Source organism: Strix aluco, chromosome 16 (genome assembly GCF_031877795.1).
Source record: "Strix aluco isolate bStrAlu1 chromosome 16, bStrAlu1.hap1, whole genome shotgun sequence".
Classification (NCBI taxonomy): domain Eukaryota; kingdom Metazoa; phylum Chordata; class Aves; order Strigiformes; family Strigidae; genus Strix; species Strix aluco.
The window spans coordinates 18005011-18024606 of NC_133946.1; the positions used below are offsets into that span (position 1 = coordinate 18005011).

The 19596-nt window shown below is 49.9% G+C and overlaps 1 protein-coding gene across 2 annotated transcripts in view; it reads right to left on the bottom strand.

The window, feature by feature from the left end:
- Positions 1-19596, bottom strand: part of LSP1 (lymphocyte specific protein 1) — a 51825-nt gene that overhangs the window by 9032 nt on the left and 23197 nt on the right. For both annotated transcript variants that reach the window (XM_074842031.1, XM_074842033.1), the window contains exons 2-10: positions 16023-16175; positions 12575-12664; positions 9270-9465; positions 8190-8315; positions 4911-4954; positions 4652-4733; positions 4151-4291; positions 3261-3341; positions 2248-2362 (exon numbers count right to left, since the gene is read on the bottom strand). In XM_074842031.1, coding sequence (XP_074698132.1) covers positions 2273-2362; positions 3261-3341; positions 4151-4291; positions 4652-4733; positions 4911-4954; positions 8190-8315; positions 9270-9465; positions 12575-12664; positions 16023-16175 — 1003 coding nt within the window. In that variant the 3' untranslated portion in view covers positions 2248-2272. The remainder of the gene's footprint in view (positions 1-2247; positions 2363-3260; positions 3342-4150; positions 4292-4651; positions 4734-4910; positions 4955-8189; positions 8316-9269; positions 9466-12574; positions 12665-16022; positions 16176-19596) is intronic.

Here is a 19596-nt window from a genome sequence, read left to right on the forward strand (position 1 = left end):
CATCAACTTTTGCATCTGCTGGGCTTCCCACCAGGCTGCGTCCACAACCCAGCCCCACTGCACAGGGATGGAGGATGGGAAATTGCCAGCAGGAAAAGCGATTCCCGCAGTGGGAAGCGGAGGAAGACAGGTCTGGCTGCACAGCTTAGCCCTTTTGCCCCAAGAGTGAAGGGCAGAGGCACAACGCAGGCGTGGCGAGTCCTGCAGAGACAGACCCTGGTACCAGAGTATCACAGAGGAGAGAAGAGATGCCTGGAGGCAACAGATTTCCACCAGCGGCTCTGTGCTGGGAGCCACGGCAGCATGTCCCAGCCTGAGCTGCTGTGCTGAGCAAGGGAAGGGGAACACTGTTGGGAACAGGGTTTGGTTGTTTTTCAATGTCAAACAGCCTCAGGCAGTTGCCAAGAGCCCAAATTGCCACTTAAAGTAAACCTCTCGCTCCACAGCCTGCTCAGAGGTCCTGCAGCTCAGGAAGGGAGGGGAGGAGGAAAAACTATACCTGTGCTCAAGCAACTAGAAAGCTGATAAAGTGGTGTTGAGCGAGTGACACAGGGGGTGAGACAGAAGGGTTTGGGAGCAAAAAGGCAACCATGAAGGGATCCGGCAGTAGGGAAAAAGGATGAATATAGTTCAGGGCATGGAGAGGAGCTGGGGAGCAGGGACCTCACAGCAGGCAAAACAGCCAGCTAAAACCCAAGAAGCAAAACAAGCCAAGATCCTTTGGCTATCACAGTCATTTTGCTATTTACAGTCAAAAAAAATATTTTCTTGTGAATGAGCCCATAGGGCAATGGTGTTGTGCCGTGGCTGTTTGGAGTACTGGGTAGATCCTAGAGGACATCCCGTGACAGTCACTGGCCTTTCAAGAAAAGATGCTGGAAAAAGACCAGAGCCCAGGGCACTTTCCTTTGAGCTGCTTGCAGAAGCTCAGGTAGGGCAAAAAAAACTCTACCTACTGACAACCTAGCAAAAACTGTTTGCTATAAAGAACTGAAGTTCAGTAGGATCCCACCTGGTGCATCAAAACAGACTTCAGGAAAAAGAGGACTGATAAAGAAGAGACCTTAAAGTAGGTTTCCAAAAGCCACAGGAAGAGAAGCAATTTGAGGATACAAGTCCTGTGGGCTCCTCCTCCTTTACATCTAAAAACATAGCTTTGGGCAGGCTTGGGTTTGTACTGCTGCTCATCCCAAAGTGGTATTCAAGAGAGCTTCTCTTCTAAATGGGCACCACAAAAGCCAAAAAAAAAAACCCAAACAAAACAATATGCTGCACTCAGAAGCCAGTTCCTTGAGAGATTAAAAAAAAAAAGCACAGCCCCCAGAAGAATTCAGAAACAAAAGGTGTTTTGTAGCAGACAGAGCTATTTATAAGCTTGGCTATGAAATAAAGCTTCTTTTTTATAGTAGGAAAAAAGAGAATGAGCTTGTTTTCACTCCTGACAACTTCCTTTCCTCTCACTGTGCCAGATGCTGCCCGGTTGGATCCAACCAGTTATCACCTCCCTCTACGCCATTCCTCCTTATTGCCTCAACCCTCTACTATCACCCACTCAAGATAACACCAGGATATCTATTAACATAAACACAATATGAGCATGAGATCCAAAGACCTTTTCAAGAGGGCACAGAGACAACAACCCAGCTCTGCCTTCCCTCTTGCTGCACATCAGAGGACAGTCCTTTCTGCTCTGTTGGTCTACCCAGCACAGCAGATGTGTGTGTCCTCCCCACTACAACCCTATTATGGACTGGTTCCAAGAGGCTGCTGAAATCATTAAAAAGTTTTTCCCCTGATTAATTCAGTAAATCTGGGAATTAGACCCCAGAAGCATCTCAATTTCAGGAGTAACATCAGCCCCATGCTGAGCCAGAATGACCTCCAGCTATCTACTTCTCATTGCAACATAATAAGATAAAACAGCAGAGACTGTTCCTTTGAACTAGCAAAGGCAAACACATCTTGACCCAAACAGTAGTAGCTAAGGGACTTACTCTGCAGATTAAGCTAACACAGGTATCCAGCTTTCTAGCAGCATCAGAAAGTGAGAGTCCAAAGCAAACCCCTGCTGTGTACCCACTCCCTTCCAGCTCAGAAAGTCAGGTGTTCACCCAGAAGCAAGGCTCCAGCTGCTACCATACAGAACCTTCCAACCCACCCAAAGTGTAGCTGGCAGAAATAACCCCAATGTCCTGCCAGAACAGTGCCAGAAGTTTGTTACACAACGCAAGGTCATACCCCACCTACCTGGTTAATGAGTTCTCCAGGCATGCTATTGCTCCACAGCATCATCTATCAACACCTTCTTGTACTGGCCATGGCCTGTCGCAACGAATTTATACTTCTTGCCAGAAGGAGTGGACTGAACAGGAGAGAAAGAAAGAGCCAAAGTCAGCATTTTTCTCCCCCAAAATAGGCAGCTAAGATCAAATAACTGAAGCCAGAGGAACATGCGATACAGTTGTCTGTAATCCCAGAGGGGCTGGAGACAGCCTACTCTGTACTCCCTTCTTGCCCTTTCCACGTAAACTCTCTGCACAGACCAACCACCACTTCCTACAGGCGTAAGGTAACACAGCAAGCGCAGGATGTGTAATAGGAAAGGGAAGATCTAACTCCAGGCACCAGGAGGGAAGGCCCATCTGAGAGCCCAGACCCCCCACGCCAGGGTTGGTTTCACCCATGGCAAGAGCCAGTTTCATTTACCACATACTGGCAGCAGTACCAACCCAGGAACAGACCAGGTATTTTGATCTTCCTCTCCCAGCCTGGATAGTTCAAGCAGCAGCTGCTTGCAGCGTTTTAATAGCCATGCCCACAAATGTACTGGTAGGCACAAAACACTGGATCCATCTGCAAGTATTGATACTGTCTTAGGTTCACTTCCACTTAATTTAGCATGTTTTCTTTACTCTTAAGATTAAAAAGCATAACAAGAGCACAGTAACTCACATTTGCCATTCAATCTGAGCCTAGAAGGCTGGGGCTCCCAACTCATGGGCTGAGAGCAACATGCTATTCAAGAGACCCCTCAGTATTACTGGTTATAAAACAATTTTTGCCCCCATTTTTACTAGGACTGAAGCAATAGCAGCTCACTGTTAGGAAGAGCTCTTAGGTATGCAATTGTGTTGACAGATACAGGCAACCCTTGTCCTACAGAACACCACTGTCTCCTCAATACTGCCAACCCAGCCAAGAGCTCTTTTCTTTTTCAGAGCAGAGCAAGTGCTTTCATACTCACACAGATACTAACTCACCTTGATATTGGTCTCAGGTTTGGGACTGCCCTTCTGTTCCCAAAGGCTTCTTTTACTCACAATGTCTCCAGCCACGATATCCTGAGAAGATGATGTTCTCATTACCCTTCACTGCTAATGCTGCTGAACATGCTTTTGTTCACATCCCTTTCAAACCCACACCTCTGACCTCCTTTTTTATTTATAATATCACATCATCTGACCTATGACAGCTGCAGCTAAAACCCATGACTGTGAAAACTTCTTCCTATTCCCAGTATATCCTGTTTTCCTCTTTCTCACTCTCTTCAACAAGAGCCTGGATCAGAGATCTAAGATGTTTATTTTCTTTAGTTCATTAACTATTTAAGACATGTTAACATCAAGGCTTTTATTATATGGAAGGAATTTTGTTCACATAAACACAGATTTGCAACCAATGCATTACAGAATCAGCCTCACTCACATTGACAAAAAGTGAAATTATTAAGAGAGCAATACATGATACTCTTTGCATTTTCCAAGTTTACAAGACTTATGATCTTGGTACTACGTGCAAATTCATGCTCAAAAACTGGAGCTCCGTCTTAGCCCCTGCAGAAGGCATACACGTTCTCCCCACCAGCTGATTTTATTCCAGTTTCAAAACAGAGCCTCAACCAGCATCACAGAGGCTTTCCGAGGTGTACCACCAAGGAACAATTTGGGATCCTAGCACAAAGTGAAGCTCTGAGGTACAAGGCCTCGCATCCTGATGAAGGAGATTGGATCTCTAATACAGATGCCTTGAGAGCTGGTGGGCACCACCAACGAGCCGTACCAAGAGGCTAACACAAGCGTAATACATGTTGTTCCCAGAGACCAGCCCCTCTCCCCTTCTGCAAGCAAGGCAACTCCTGCAAGTGTCATACCTTACAGGGCTGAGACTTCACAGCAGACTGAGCTGCAACCTCTCCAGTCTCCCAGAGGCTTTTCGTGCTGGCTACCATCATGCTCGTGGTGGGAAGGTCAAGAGAGGGCTGTCGAACAGGTTTTGGAGCCTTTGTGGATGTCTGGAAAATAAGTAGTGAAAGATCACCATCAGAGAGTGTGTGCTTTTTTTCCCCCCCTGTAATTGGAGGTCCTCAGGGATGAGGGGTTGTAAAAGGAGACTTTGTAGGGTCTTGCTAGTTCCTGCCAGATACTCTCACCCATTAAACCTCACCCATGAGGATACAAGGATGGGACAGCTCGCTAAAGAAACCTACTTTATGCTGCTGAGTGAGATACAGACAGGAGAAAGGGCTGCTCCCATCCAAGGGGAGACGATTCAGTTGTCACCTCCCAGATGGTAAGACTAAGAGACACGGTGGTAGAGCAGCACCCAACAAAGAAGGCTCCTTGGAGGGTGGGGACAGAGACCAGCAGCCCACCTCAATAGCCTGCGTGTACTGCTCCAGCCTGTCATCAATCTTCGACACAGGGAGAGGAGGCTGAGTCTTCTTTATGCTGTTACTGGAGAGCAGAGGAGAGAAGAGGATTAAGATGACCCCCCAGTGCCTCAAGCAGAAGGGAGGACTTTGAGAGCCACAGGCAGTCTGTCACTCCTGCCCTTCCCCATAGCAGGGCTTGCCAGCATCCTCCATTTGCAGGAAGGGACCTGCTTTACCCCAAGGTCAACCCTAGAAATACCTTTTCTTTATTGAGCGGTTCAGCGACTCAGTTCTGTCCGTGATCTAAAGTGGGAGACAGGAGAATACAAAGATAGTATTTTTATCCATAGACCTCAGATGGATGTAGGTCATCTCAGCTGACCATAATTCAACCATTTCTCTTTCCTGATCCCTTAACACAGATTTTGGTTAGAAATGCCTCACTCAGTCCCACGTTCCCACCCTGGTCAGAGACAGTGAGCATCCCCTTCCCTTCTCCTTCCCAAGGCAGGTGAGCAGAACCCCAACCAAAAGCACCAGTGCACAGTAGCAGCCCAACCAGTTTCAGGTGCAAACCAACAATGTGCAGCTTGACTGACACCTGAAACAGCAACCAAGACCATTTTCTCTACTCCCTCTGCTCAAGGACTAAGTATCTCTCTCAGACACTTAGTTTCCTAGCCAGGCACAACAGAGAAAGTGGCAAATGTGGAAAGACAAGGGGGAAAACTAGAGGCACTGCCAGCCGTGTCTGCAGAAGAGGAGCCAAGCATGAGAGCAGCACAGAAATGAGTTACATTGACTTATCCACACCAGAGAAGCACACAGACAGGGCAATCAGCACATGGAGCCACCTGCAAGGCAGCCCTTTGGGTCAAGCCGTCGGGAAAGAAAGTTTTGCACAAGAGGCTCCTGCACAATAACTCTTTGGCCAAGACAGGAAGACAAGCAAACACTCCACAACCACTAAATAAAGGAAAGCTCAAATGTTGCTAAACCTTACAGCTCTTTTGTGCCCCAGAAAACAAGAACACAGAGAGAAAAACCACTTTCAAGTCAAAGGGGAGGCTCTTTCTTAACACCAGCTCCTACAGAGCCAAGGAGCAGCAATCAAGTAACAAGATCCTTCCCTCCCTGCATAACTGCTGTCTGTGCCACAGGAAACATCATCTACCAAGTTAGCAGATAAAAAGCAGCACTAAATGCTCATTTTAAGGCTCTTTCAGGATGCCAAATTTTAGCTAAGCAGAAGACAAGACAGTGTCACAGAGATGACACATTTAACAGCTGCGTCCAAGAGCACAAGGCCCATTAGAAGAGCACAACCACCAAACAGTGCAACCGTGGCTAATAGAGATGTACAAGGGAGAGTCACTCTGCAGGGTCCCGACATAGCAGCGTGACAGATATGCCATCAACCAACTTTTTCTGCTGGGCAGGCTGTCCGCCTGCTGCCAGCTCGCTCCTTTGCTTGGTGCTGCAGGAATTGATGCTCACCTCTGAGCCGTGACTTCAGAGATTGGGTTGCCCATCCTTCCAGGACATTGACAGGCAGGCTGCCACCTCATGGGGCATAACAGCGCCTGAAGAGGGAATCTGGTAGATTCCTGCCTGTGTCTAAGCTTCTCAACCACCAGTAGGTAAGGTATTAATAGGAAAAACCCTTGCCAACCCTGCCAGAGAGATGCTGTGCAGGTACAAACCACCCACAGGTGCTTCCAAAAGGTCATGAATGAGCATCAAGTTAAACACAGAGGGGCCTAGAAAAGGCTGTAGGTGACAGTAGATCTCAGCATGACAGTCTAGGTGGGAACAAACTTTCCTTAAGCTCTTTGGAGACCACTTCCCCCTGCCCAGTAGGGCTATTCCTTGCAGCAAAATTCATGCATTTCTCTGGTCCAAAGGACTTTCTGAAGACCAGAAACAACCACAGTTGTTCACTCAGCCAGCCTCAAAAACTCAGAGCTCACAAGCAGCCTGAGAGAAAACAGGGCTGGTACAAGGCTTCCCCCCTGCCACCACATCTATTTAATCTCCCAGGCCACACTCTGAACCCCAAACACCCCATCACACTGCAACCCAACACCCACCTGCCCAGATGTGTACCTGGCCTCCACCAGCCACAGCTGGCAGGGGAGCTCACCACCCGCTGCAGATGCTCCTGTCTTTCCACTACAAGAAGTGTTTCTGCTGAGCGATCCTGTGCCAAAACACCTTCTTGGTGGTCAATGTGTTTAATTCTTCGTGCTCACACAAAGCCCTGCTAGCTGGGGTGTAAAGATCCTCCTTCCTTTGGAAAGATCCCAAGCTCGTATTTTTCCTGAACAGCTTTACATTCAGCTTTGTGTATTGGTGAGCTGACATCACCATTATAAAACACAGAGACTAGACTTCTAAACCTTTCCCTGGACTAATCCTAGCAGCAGCAGCTAAGCTCAGGTCAGGAAGCTGTATGTGTTTTGGGGTTGTAATGACAAAAGTTTCAGCACATAAAAGGCACTGGAAGCATTTCCCACATTTCCCCACCAGTCCCACTCCAGGGACATGCTTTGGCCACCCCTACCTCACTTTTCAAACCTAACGTTAGCACATGGCCTGCATCCAAACCTACCCTTTCTCCCCTCTTTTTTATTTGACTTTTAAAAGGCTTCTCCATAAAGAGCAAGAATCTGATGATTGTAGATGATGAAACCTTCCTCTTACAATCTATTTACTGGTGCAAGAGGAAGTGTTCAGACAATCCTCCCCATCCAGGAAATATTGCCCAAGCAGCTAATAGCACAGATCTAAATGCAAAAAAGCAAAGACAATACCAACAGCAGATTAACAGGCTATCAACAAGCTTAGGGCTTACAAAGACAAAAAGCCATTCAGTACAGAAATCACTTATCTGTACCTATTGTATGTAAAAGCACATGCACAGAACTGAGGATTTGTAGTAAATGTAACAGAAGTCATGAGATGCAATTGAGGTGGTGTTAAAAATGGAAGTTTCTCAAGAGCATCAATGCATACAGAGATGTGATTGGGAAGGACACAATGCTTCAGAGATCAGGAATCCCAGTTTGTTTAAAAAACTTAAGTCATACTTTCTGATTTTATTCAAGAAAGATAGGGAAATTCCAGTGCTTCAAGTTTTGGGGGTTTTTTTGGGGAAGGGAAATTTTATTTTCTCATTAAGTTCATGTGTAGTTTTTGACCAAATTCACAAGCTGAAAGCACAGACATCTTTATCAGTATTACAATATTCCCTGGAGTCCTCAGTGAACTTTAGACTTCTACGGTGGTTGGCAAAGTATACACAGAGACAGTTACAGCTTCCAACAGCCCAAGCAGGCAAAAGAGGAGGAGAGGAGGTTGACAGCCAAGGAAGATGAGGGAAACAGACCAAGTGATTTGCCCCAGCCTGTAGCAGGAGTGGGATAACAGGATTCACACTCTACACTGCTGTAAGCCCTGGATCACCTTTCCTCACCATTAGTTAGGTGCTCTACTGTGACAGTTGCCATGCCTCCAGAGGGGCCCCAGGAACACAAACCTTCGTGGAGCACACTGCAGTGTGGTCAGAGCACAGCTCCTCCTCTTCCAGACTGACAGGGCTTGGGGCCTTCTGGCGCTTTTCTGGTGTTTCTTCTTCTTCTTCATTTCTCCTTCTCTTCTTTTCCTGAGTGCAGAAAATGAACAAGCCAGGAAGCAAGCTGGTCAAACTGCTTACTATGCAACAAAAGTGATTTTTCCCGTCTCCCAGGCTTCCTGCTTTACACTAAACAAACACATGAGCTCAGAAACTTTGCTTCACATCATCTAATTTTGAGATATCCAGGAAGAAGCTCATATGTCATGGAGGGGGGGTGGCTGTAAAAATCAGAGAAATTTTGCAGGTTCAACGTTCCAAAATGATATGGAAAGAGGTCCTTGCATCAGTTAAAGATTTTTTACCACTTTTGAGATAGGAAAACGTGAATTTCTCATTTAGAGGGCAAAAGGAGAAAGAGCAGCTGCCTTTAGAATAAAGGGCTAGACACACACACTCAGTTCAAATGCAAAAAGCATTCCAGCCTCAGCAAGTCAAAAATCCATTTACAACAAAAGATATGTGAAGCTCAGCCACCATAACGGCTTTGCACACCACTCAAGTTCCAGCTTTGTGTCTCTCATTAACCAGGAATTACACCTCATCAGAAGAGCAATGAAAGAAAACCTCAGCTGGGAACAATGCAAGATTTAAATACACATCAAGCCAAAGTGCTCCAAAGGTGCGATAAAGGCTGCGGAGAGAAAAACAAGCAGTAAAATTTTGATTCCAATTTTCCTGAAGAGCTACTCACTGCCCACAAAACCACAGAAGTAGTAGCATTGTCCTCCTCTGTATTACAGGGACATGACTAAACCATCACAATCTCTGTGAGCAAACACACCACCCTCGCAAGAGGGCAGAGACTGCCTGCAGTGACTCCAAGAAGGCACATAGGCAATAGTGGCACCAGCCCCAGGTTATGCCATAAAAGCGTGTCTACTGGGCTCAACACCCAGAAGTGTAAGCAGCAACAGTGAGCAGCCCCCAGCCCCAGCTCTCCCACCAGCCTGTGGAGAAAAGATCAGCTCCTCCTGATCCCACCTCCTGCTCAGCTCTCTCCTCTTCTTCCTGCTCTTGGACCCGTTCTTCCTCCTGGCACAGCCTCTCTTCCTCCCTGATAACAACATTCTCCTCCCGGATCTCCTCTGGGCTTTCCTGATCCAGCTGTATCTGCTCCAGTTTGACTTCAGCTTCCCTCACACCACTGTCCTCTTCTTCATACGACTGTCGTGGAGACCTAGAGGTGGGAGAGAGAGGGGACACATTGTTATGAGCCTACATACACCATCAGGTTCCTCAGACCTCCAGAAATCCAATGTTATCACTCCCCCCAAGCCTACAACTTGCTGGGTGTTTTACACCAGGGCTCACAGCCACTTTATGGTCCCATCCAGTTTCAGGCACCCAGCAGTCACATCACTCCCACATTGTGACTGTCCAAGATGCAGCTCCACTAAGAGCTGTGGCAGACCCGAAGGTATCTGCACCTTTCCAGCCTCACCACAGGCAAGACCCACAGGAAAACAGAGATCAGACCTGCACTCAGACCCCAGGCAGAGAGGACACTACCACCATGAAGTGGTGCTGGCTCAATTCTCTGCTTGGCTACAGCCCAAATCCCAGGTGAACTAGCACGGTCTGTGGCCCTGGTGCACAGACACAGATCTGACGCTGCCCCCATGGTTCCCAGCATCAGTTCAATGTGGAGGACCAAACACAGCCTTTCAATGCCTAAACTTATCTTCCATGTTAACAAAGCCTCTCGCTGGAGAAGGATCCAACCATCAACATGTGAACATGCTTCCCAAGATACCCTTTTGCCCTAACTGAAGCTAAACTGCAGGGCAAGGCTGCACAGCCACTCACATGGGGTTATTTTGTTTGCAGGGCGCAGTGCTCCACAAGCAATGCTGTAACTACACCTGACCCTGAGCCTCAGCTTTGCCCACTGGAATAAATTACACCTCATGTCACTCACGTCATAGCCCAGCAAAACAAAGGAGTCCCACAGTGGCCAGGGTCACCCCTTGGCTTAGGTTTAAAAAAACCACAACGGGGTTTGTACAAGAGGATTCCTCCAGGTCTCTGAGGCTGCAGACAGGAGGTTCAGGAATATGTTTAAGCAACCAGCTTTGCAAAAGCAGAACAGCCTATGCCTTTGGGCACAGTCAGTGGGAACATGTAACCCCAGGGCTCTCGCTGGCTCACAGCTGTGCACCAAGATGTCATTGCCATCTCATTTTGCCCAGCCAGAGAATAGCTTTCTCCTCCCACCCGTTTCTTAGAAAATCACCTGGCTTGCGACAGCAAGGCTCGAGAGCTGGCTAGCAGGCATCTGCTGAAGTGCAAGGCTGACTCACCACTTCTGCCTCACCAGCCAGCACCAAAACATGAAAAAAAGTTCAAGCAAGACTTTTCCACCCACCTCTCTGCTGCTGGGAAAGCAGCTCACAGGACAGCTGCCGTCAAGCCCTCCTCACTGACCACATGGGGAAAAAGCTGACGCATACACCAGCTCATTTGGCTTGCTACTAACCATCCTCCCACAACAGTGCAGCCACCAACAGCAAACGGGCTCTGAAGGCCCAGGTAACTAGTTTCTCCTAACCAGGAAGCCAGCAATGCCTCCAGCTAAAGTGCAAGCTCATATTAAAAATTAAGGCCAGCAGATATGATGCAGTCTACAGGATGCCTTTTGCACCACAGCAGTTTTGTATGGGATGCAGTTAGACTGACACAGCTCCCACCCTCTTGCACACAGCTGATAGCGTGGATCTCCCCCCACAAAGTGGGGGAACCAGAACCAAAAATAAAATGTGCCTTAGCACCAAGGCCCTCAGGGGACGCACAAGGTGTCTTAGCTCCACGCAACAGAGAGCAACTGTCTCCATCCCCTCACTTGCAGCCACTACCTAAACATCTTTCACATGAAAAAACAGGGTTTGCTCCCTATTCAGGTAAGCAGGAGAGAGGGGAGTTGGGAAACCCCAGCCACAGCACTGCTTACCCCACCCAGACACCCAGCATACCTGTGCTCACACCACACTCCAAGCCTATCCTTTAGAGGAGCAAGGGCAGACCTGCTGAAGGGTCTTGATAGAGCACAGCCACCCCCTAGAGCAAGCCCAGCTTTTGCAGAAAGGCCACTCCCAGCAAACCAACAGGGTCTAAGCCCCTTCAGCTGCCTCCCCCAACCACCCCACCAAAAACCTGCTCAGCCACAGCCGCTGCCTTTAAAGCACCACCCCTCTCTAACGGGCTTCACCTGCCACAGATGCCACCTTCCCTGCTCAGCACCCTCCTGCCCCGCTACAGAATAAACACAAGCATCACATAAAAACCCAAGGAGCAATTTCTGGAGAGGATAACACAACCCTTCCAGCAAATTCTCTTTTGAAGGCCAAGGAGGGAATAGCAGCAGCCTTTCTAGACAAGCTCTTTGCAGGGGGGGTGGAAAAAGGCAGCATGCCAAAAAGCAGATGAGGCCAATTTCTAATTGCTCCCACAGATGTGATAATCAACACTGCGGTGAGGTGCTCGAGCAATGCTTGTGGGGTCAGGGCTGCAACGGTACAGCTTGCGGAGTGGTTTAGCCTCAGTGTTTGGAAAAAAGTAAGAAAGAGGCGAGCTCTATTTATTTGTTCAGCAGTAAATATTAATCTTAGGCATTTTTTTCAGTCTCAGGGGTAAAGAAGAGGCTGTGTCATCACAGGGGCAAAATTCCCTATAAAATCAAGCTGCCCAGAGAGCTGAGTCACAGACTTCACATGCAGGTAGATGGTGTCCAAGGGAAGTGGTTAAGGCAGGAGTTTGGTTCGGCTCAGCAAGGGGAGAGTGATGGGAGATGGGGACTAACCAGCTGGCACACAAGCACCTCTCAGGGCTTTACTGTCTGTTTTCCCCCACTGAAAGAGGACTCAAGCACAAGGTGGGCTGGGGCCATAACACCCACTATGCTGACATGAGCCAGGAAGCAGCAATAACTTAGAACAGCTTTTTAGGCTGGCCTGGATTATGTTAGAGGCCGTTTCAGCCCCTGCAGCAGCTCAGGTGGCTTAAATCCGCTGTTGTCACTCCTCCAAACCCAGGCGTCCTGGCAGGCTGCCATCGCTTGGAGCGCAAAGCTCAATCCAAACATCCCCAAAGCCCAGGGCAGCCCCTGAGCCTGTTTCACCCCGCTAGCCCAAATGGCAGGCGGCGAGCGTCCACCCTAGCAGTACGGGATGATCTGGCCTCATTCTTATGCGTGCGAGGCTTGACTTGGGCTTGGTCACCCCTCCTCGGGGATGGTCCTTTTGCTGGGCACGTTGGTTCCCCTCCCCTCCATTCGGCTGTGTCCTACCCACCTCTGCTTGCGCTGCTCGAGCTTCTGGGACCAGTCACTGAAGCCTTCATCCTCCTCCAGCTCTGAAGTCCCAGATGGCTTAAAGTCATAGCTGAAACACAGCAAGAAGGAAAATAAGGAGAAAGATGCAAAAAAACCCAAACCTGGCCTGAAAGAGCCCCAGCCTGATATGGTCCTTCTCTCCCTCCAGTTACTGCATCTTCTTTCCTCTGGCTGCTCCCAAATCCCACTAGAAGCCTTAATCCTCCATTACACCAAAGACACCGTGTGCTTAGGAGCACCCTTGTATAAAGATGGTCTCTCAGGGCACCACTACAAGATGGAGAGGAAGAAGGAGCACCCTGCTGCCAGCCTGGTCTCTGGGGCTGTACACAGGCAAGCAAAAGACAAAGCACATCAAAACCAAAAAGTCCATGGTTTTCTTCTGCACCGGAGCTGGCCCTAGCTTGTTTGGACCAGAGGTGTTTCAAACTCAGTTGCTGCTTGTCCTGCGCTTGTACACAGCCCCTTAAGAAAGACATCAGCAGGAGCCAGCATGAACAGATGAGGAAGACTCAAAGATTAGGACACGGGCTCACATTCTGGGTTGGATCCTCACGTTCCCCTACAGCTCTGAGCCAGCCAGGTGCACTTGCATGACCCTGGCTCCCCGCCTGTGAATGCTCTACTGCTGTACGGAGCCGCAGCCCTCCCAGGGCACACAGCTGCTGGCACCAGATGTGGGCTGGCCATGCACAGGGATTGTTGGGTTTTCCCTATTTCTTTCCTTGCATTCACAAGCAGACTCGCCTCCCAGCCAGGGGTCCTGGGTGGGCAGGCATGTTACAAGCGTTGGCCTGAGGACGTGGCTTCACAGATGGTTTTGGGACACAAGTCGGTCATGTTGCTCGGGAATGGGAATTAGGATACGGGACTCACAGATTAGTTTAAAACTCAGAGGTTCAAAATATGTAATAAACATGGGAGATTCTTTTCTTTGCCTTTCTGGGCTTTTAAGAGGTGTCAGATGATGCTTAGCCTCTTCTGTGACCCTGGTGGCTTGAAATATAGGGCATTTCTCTGAGATTCATGAGTCTCATATTGAACTGGCTGCAGGAGCTGAGGGTTTACAAAAAGACACAGGCCCTCACCAGGGAGGGTAGAGGGGGTGAGCACCAAAAACAGCTGCTCAGCCACAAGTTTGAGCACAGCCCAGCTCCTGCTGCGCTTCAGCATCCCCTTAGACTGCCCAGCAATGATGCCACGTAGGTCTAGGACGCTTCAGCCTGGTCTGGGTTATTTTCTGCTGAGTGTGTAGCAGCAGCTTGTGGATGTCCCAGGATAACACTCAGGAAATTCGATGTGGAGCCAGGATGGAACCATGCATCTGCTGAGTCCCTGGTCAGGGCTTCAAGCAAGTTGCAGCGTTGATAATGCCCAAGGCAGAATCGCTCTGGTATTTGTGGCCCCGGCAGCAAATGTATGCTCAGGCTATCAGAGAAGCTCCCAGGGGGCAAGAGAGACCAGCCAGATGCTGTTTGAAAACTGGTGTCCCTTGCTCCTTTGCAAACACAGCCCCAGGGGAAGCACCAAGCCAGCACAACCCCATCAGCACCACTTAAGCAGACGCCCATCCCTCCAGCACGTCTTTCCTGCAAACCCGCCATTTTTCAGGTTATTTCTCTTTTTTTTTTAGTGGAGGGAAGGGGAGGAGAGGAGCTTTGCTCTGGCCCTTTGGTGCAAGGAAATGCCGAGGGTGGGTTTACACAAACAGGAGTGACATGGAGGGGATGAGTCCCAGCACGGGAAGAGCGGGGGGAAGGAGGAGGTAGTGTTTACACAAGGGAGAGCGAAGCTTTTCCGAAGATTAATAGCCAGGCTTGACCCCGGCTGTGTGAGCAAGCCCAGGTGGCTGTCAGCAGCTGCAGTAGAAAGCAGGGGATGGCTAGAGAAGAAGAAACATCCTTCTGGTGAAGGCTGGCCCAGCAAGCTCAAGCATCATGGAGCAGGGAGCAAAACTTCTCATTTAGGAGTTCTTGTCGCTGCCCCCTTCGCAGATGCTTAAGCACTGAGTTAAATTTGGGCACCAACAGTCCTGTGGGGTCAGCAGCATGTCTGTGCCTACGCCCACAGGACTGGAGCCTGCAGGCTGGGTTACTGGGGCTGCTGCATGCTGCTCTGTGCCCCAGGCAGCTCACAGCATCTCCCGGAAAAGCAGAGACCAGAGATCTTGTCTGCCGTTTGAAAGACCTTTACGAATTATTTTCCAGCCCCTGTGTGAATGGGGGTTTGGAAAAGCTAACAATTATTATTACTTTCCAGATCTTCTGTTTGCTTTGAGGGCAGACTGCAGTGGTTTTGTCTGCAGAATATCACCGGTTGTATTTCCACAAAAGATTTTGAAGCTTCTTTGCAATGCTTTTAGACGCACAAAAAAAAAAAAAAAAAAAAGTCCTGAATAATTTTGAAAGTAAAAAAAAATTTATCTTTTAATGGAAAAAAATAGATTTTTATAAATAGCTTTTGCTATTTTTCCAGTAAAATGAAGCTGCTGCTTCTCTCTGACTGTAATCCCAAATCAAAAACCCTGCCACTGCTTTTTCATTGTGTTTAATATATTTAGAAAAAAGTTGAACACATATATAGTGGGAAGACTAGGGTCTTTAAGACCGAGTTTGGCAACTCTGGGTACAGACTGGTTTTTGTGCCAGCCCCAATGCTGCATAGCACCTGGGCTGCTGAACTGTGGACACGGGGAGGTTGCAGTGGGATGCTACGGATGTGACTGGTCATCTTTCTCCAGGGGTCTCCTATCTGAGAGCAGACAGCTCAGCATCTCCCTAAATGCCTCCTGAGCTATTTCCATTTAGGGCCTGCACCCTTAAAGCATCAAGTTGACTTTAACCATTGGAGCTGTGAACTGCACCAGCTCAGGGGCTGCTCCCTGCTCCCCACCGCCAGGGCAGCATCCTCCGAGGGAGGAGCGAGGAGCCCAGCCAGGAGAGGTGACCATTTGCTCGGCCGCCAGCACCGTCATCTGTCCAGGGTTGTGTGTCAAATCCTCAGGCACATGTCTGTCTTTGCACATATGAGGAACTTCCATTAGTTTTGGCATAGGATGATTCATAGGCTGAAATTTAACCAGGCACAGAAATCCCTGGTGATAGGGACCTGCTGCCTGAGCTCAGCCTTACCCAAGCTGTCCTAGTTTAAACTCTCAGGGTAGTAAAACACCCAGCCTCCAGCCAAAAAAAAAAAAAAATCAAACCAGGTATTCTGGCTTTTTCTACCCAAACTCAAAACATGCTATTCGTTAGTTTGGGCTAAATCCTCCAACCCAAACCTATTAGGGAACTTCCCCATCACCCCAAACCACCCTGAATGACAGACACCCGCTCCATGGATGCAGGAGGGTTTTGCTGCAAGGAGAGAGCCTGTCACTGAAGGATTTATCTGTGGGTATTTCTTACTGGTTTTCCTGTGCTGGACCCGTGCTCTCTGAGCAGGAGACGGTGCTGTTCAAGCCCTCTTCTGCCTGGGATCTCAGCTGCTTCTCCCGCTCCCGCCGTCGCCGCTCTCTGGCTGCCTCCTCCTCGTCTTCCACGCTCCACTGTGCTGTCAGCCTGCCAAGCCAGAGGGAAAACCCATCCTTAACACCGCCAGGCAGTGCCTGTGAAACCTGGCAATAATGCCCCAAGGTGCCTGGGCTCCCCCCGCAAGTGGAGGGCTCCTGCAGAGGAGCAACCCCACCATGAGCATCGGTCCTTGAAGTGGCATCCCTGCCTCCATCAGCAGGGCTCCGCAGCAGGACTGACCAACGTGCAAGGATAAGGTGGGACACATGGACCCCATGGGAGAGGGGTACAGGAGAGCCTTCCCCAACCCTGAGGAAGATGTGGTGCGTACCCCCCTCCTCCCAGACCAGCCACCTTCCTGCAGGCTGGAAGCCCACCGGGAAGCACCATTCCCTGCAAAGATGCTTTGCATCCCAGGACGGGTTTGTTAAGGGTCTTGCAGTGCTGCAAGAAATCCCACACCCCCACCTCAAGCTCTGGCCCAGGGAGGGCAAGATCTGCACCTGGGGGTGAGTTTCCTTAAGCCGTTAAGCTGCTACTGCCTGACCAGGAGCAGAGGGAACAGCAGCAGAGGGCAGTGGCTGTGTCCCGCTCTGCCCTGCCCAGCTTCCTACCTCCCCTGCCGAGAAGAAAAACCTGCCCTGGCTTCTCCCAGACATCTCATCTGCTGGATAATAATGCCCCTGTCAGCAGAACAGCTTCTTGCATCCCCGAGGAAGTGATAAGGTGGCTGCCACATTCCTCCTCCACCGATAATGTTGGTCCCCACGTGGGATCAGCTCCTGCTCCATGGCTGGTGGCACCAGCCAGGGTGCAGGCAGAAAGGGACACGCCACCACAGCGTGGCCACCACTCACCCAAAGGGCCTGTGATGGCAGCTGGAGCAGTGCAGGTCTGACTCGTGGTACCCAGGGCTGATGCTGGGGCAGGTGCTCCCTCACCCCACTCACCCCTGGCTCGGCCAGGTCCAAAACAGATCACGAAGCCTGTTTCCCCCCAGTGTTTGCAAGCCTATTTCCAGAAATGCGCTGTGCAAGGCACGCACACGGGAGTTGGGAAGGTGATCTCCCACCCAGCAGCAGGACCCAGCCCAACCTGTGCCTCCCCCCACTTCAGGGACACCCCAGGACTGCAGTTCCTATAGGATGAACCTGCTCAGTAGGAGATACGGTATGACATCAGTTCAGGCTAGGGCAAAGAGCTTGTGGAAAGGAAAAAAAAAAATCCAACAAAAATGCCTTACTTGGGACTTGTTTCAGCCCAGTTTGAGTGAAGGAGGGGCAAGTTTCAGCTGACCCCAGAAGTGCCGCTCTGCCAGCCTGCCTGGCTTTGCTCACAGCCTGGACTATGAACCAGACGAGAGGGCCTCACTTCACCAAGGGCCTCGCTGAGATGCTGTTTTCATCTGAGGTTCAGGACAGATCCCCCCCCTCTCCCAGAAAAGGAAGGGGGAAAAAAAAAATACAACATTGGGATTGAGACATTTTGTTCAAGAGAAAAATTGGCTTTTCTAATTACACTGTGCACCTTGTCAACCTTTTCCAGGGAGACCCACTCGGAGCCTATTTCACTCTGCAGCACTGGCAGGACTGCCAAGCTTAGCCCCAGTAGCATCCCTTTGCGGAGTGGTCCCACCGCCACCCTGGGGGGGAAGCTGGGGGGTGACCCTGCATCCCTGCCCTCCCAAACTCCCACCTTGCCCAAGGCGGCAGAGCTGGGATGCAGAGACAGGCAAAGACAGGTCACCCATCCCTGCTGAGCCCAGGAGGAGCAGAGAACAGAGCAGATCCCGGGACTAGGCCAAAAGACTGCTCTGCCGCCGTGGAATGACTTTACGCCTGCCTTACTTTGGGTGGGGTTTTTTTGCAAGCAGCACATTCAGCCACCCTTTCCCCTTCTCCCCTGTCATTGCCCCTTGCCACCTTGCTCTCCAGGGAACAAAGCAGACCCGGACCAGAGCCTGGGCTCCCCTCCTCCCTTCCCTACTCGTCCCACACTCCTATTTATTGTTTTCCCACAGGTTCCCATAGAAACCCTTGTCTGTGGGCCTGGCAGGAAGCCACCGTGTTGTTGTTTTTTTTTTTTTTTTTAATATATAAATGAAGTCATTCATTAAACTCTGCCATGATCTCCCTCCCTCCAGCGACAGCTCCAGATAGTCTCCAATTAGGAAAGGCTCTTAACCCCCTCTCGCCCATACCGCCCCAGTTATGAGAAGCAAGGTCCGTATTTATGCCAGAACAAATTAGATTTCAATTTAATTCCTTTGCCCCCTCCTCCAGCTCCCTGGGAGGCTGCTGCAGAGGCAGTGCTACACCAAGTCCCCAGCTTGGCCGGGGTGCCCGGGGAAGCCCGGAGGGGGGTCCCCCCTGAACCACGCGAGCTTTCCACGGTGCGAGAGCAGTGTTGGTTGGCAGCCCTCTCCCTTTCCCAGTTGGATGTGACTAACTCTCTCCCCATGACCTCACCGGCTCGCTATTCTGTCCCTGCATCCTCCGAATGGGCTGAGGACAGAGCCAGGGGCGACCGTTTTGGGGAGAAGGATTTTTCTGCAAAAGTAGGGAAATATCTTTCCGGGCTCCCTTTGCCACAGAGCAAACCGGCCACCATGCCGTGATGTGGCTCAGACACGCACCGTGGTGGGGCTGCAATGCTGGGAGCTCCGTGCCTGCTCCTCTCAGCAACAAGGGCTGCGGATAAAGCCCCTCCAAGCCCCACTCACCCTTGGTTCAGAAATATCAGCACTCTCCAGCAAATACCTAAAAGCAGTTTATTAGCGGATTCAGAGCTCTCTCTCACGCTCAGAAAGGCTGGCAGCGGAGCAAGGTTTAATAAGCGATGCTTTGGGGTTCAGTAGTCACACAGACAAGCAGAGGGAAAAGGACGATTACTTTTTGACTGACCTAGCAGCACAAATGTTTGTCTTCAGTGAAAAACAAACTAGAAAAAAACCCAAATAAATGTGAAACTAAACCCTGCCAAAGTCCTTGAGTGTGGGGCAGCTACGAGGGTTTGTTGGACCACAGATGAAATGTGCCATTTCGATTTGGACGAGCCCAAGTGTGAGGAGAGGGTCAGCTGTTAAATTGCCTTTCAAAGCAAAAAAGTGGAAGGATTTCATTTCCAAATGGTTCTGTTTTCTAAGAAGGGGCCGCGGTCTCCTGTTTGCTCTAATTTCTCGCAATCACACTCGGTAACTCAACGTGCTCAGTCCACAGCAGTATTGCACAACCATCTTTCCCATTTCTAGAAATAATTACCCAGCGCTTCAGGATCGGGCTGATACCGTGTACCTCTGCCTTCACCACCAGCCAGCACTTTCGCAGGTCCGTCCCAGGCTGGGGAAGTTTTAGAAAGAACCAGGCTCACAGCTGCCGGTGGGACTGAGACCTCCCCACTTCATTTCACCCAACACAGGACAGGGAAACGAAAAGCAAGAAGACTTGAAGCTTGAAGACTTGCAAGATGA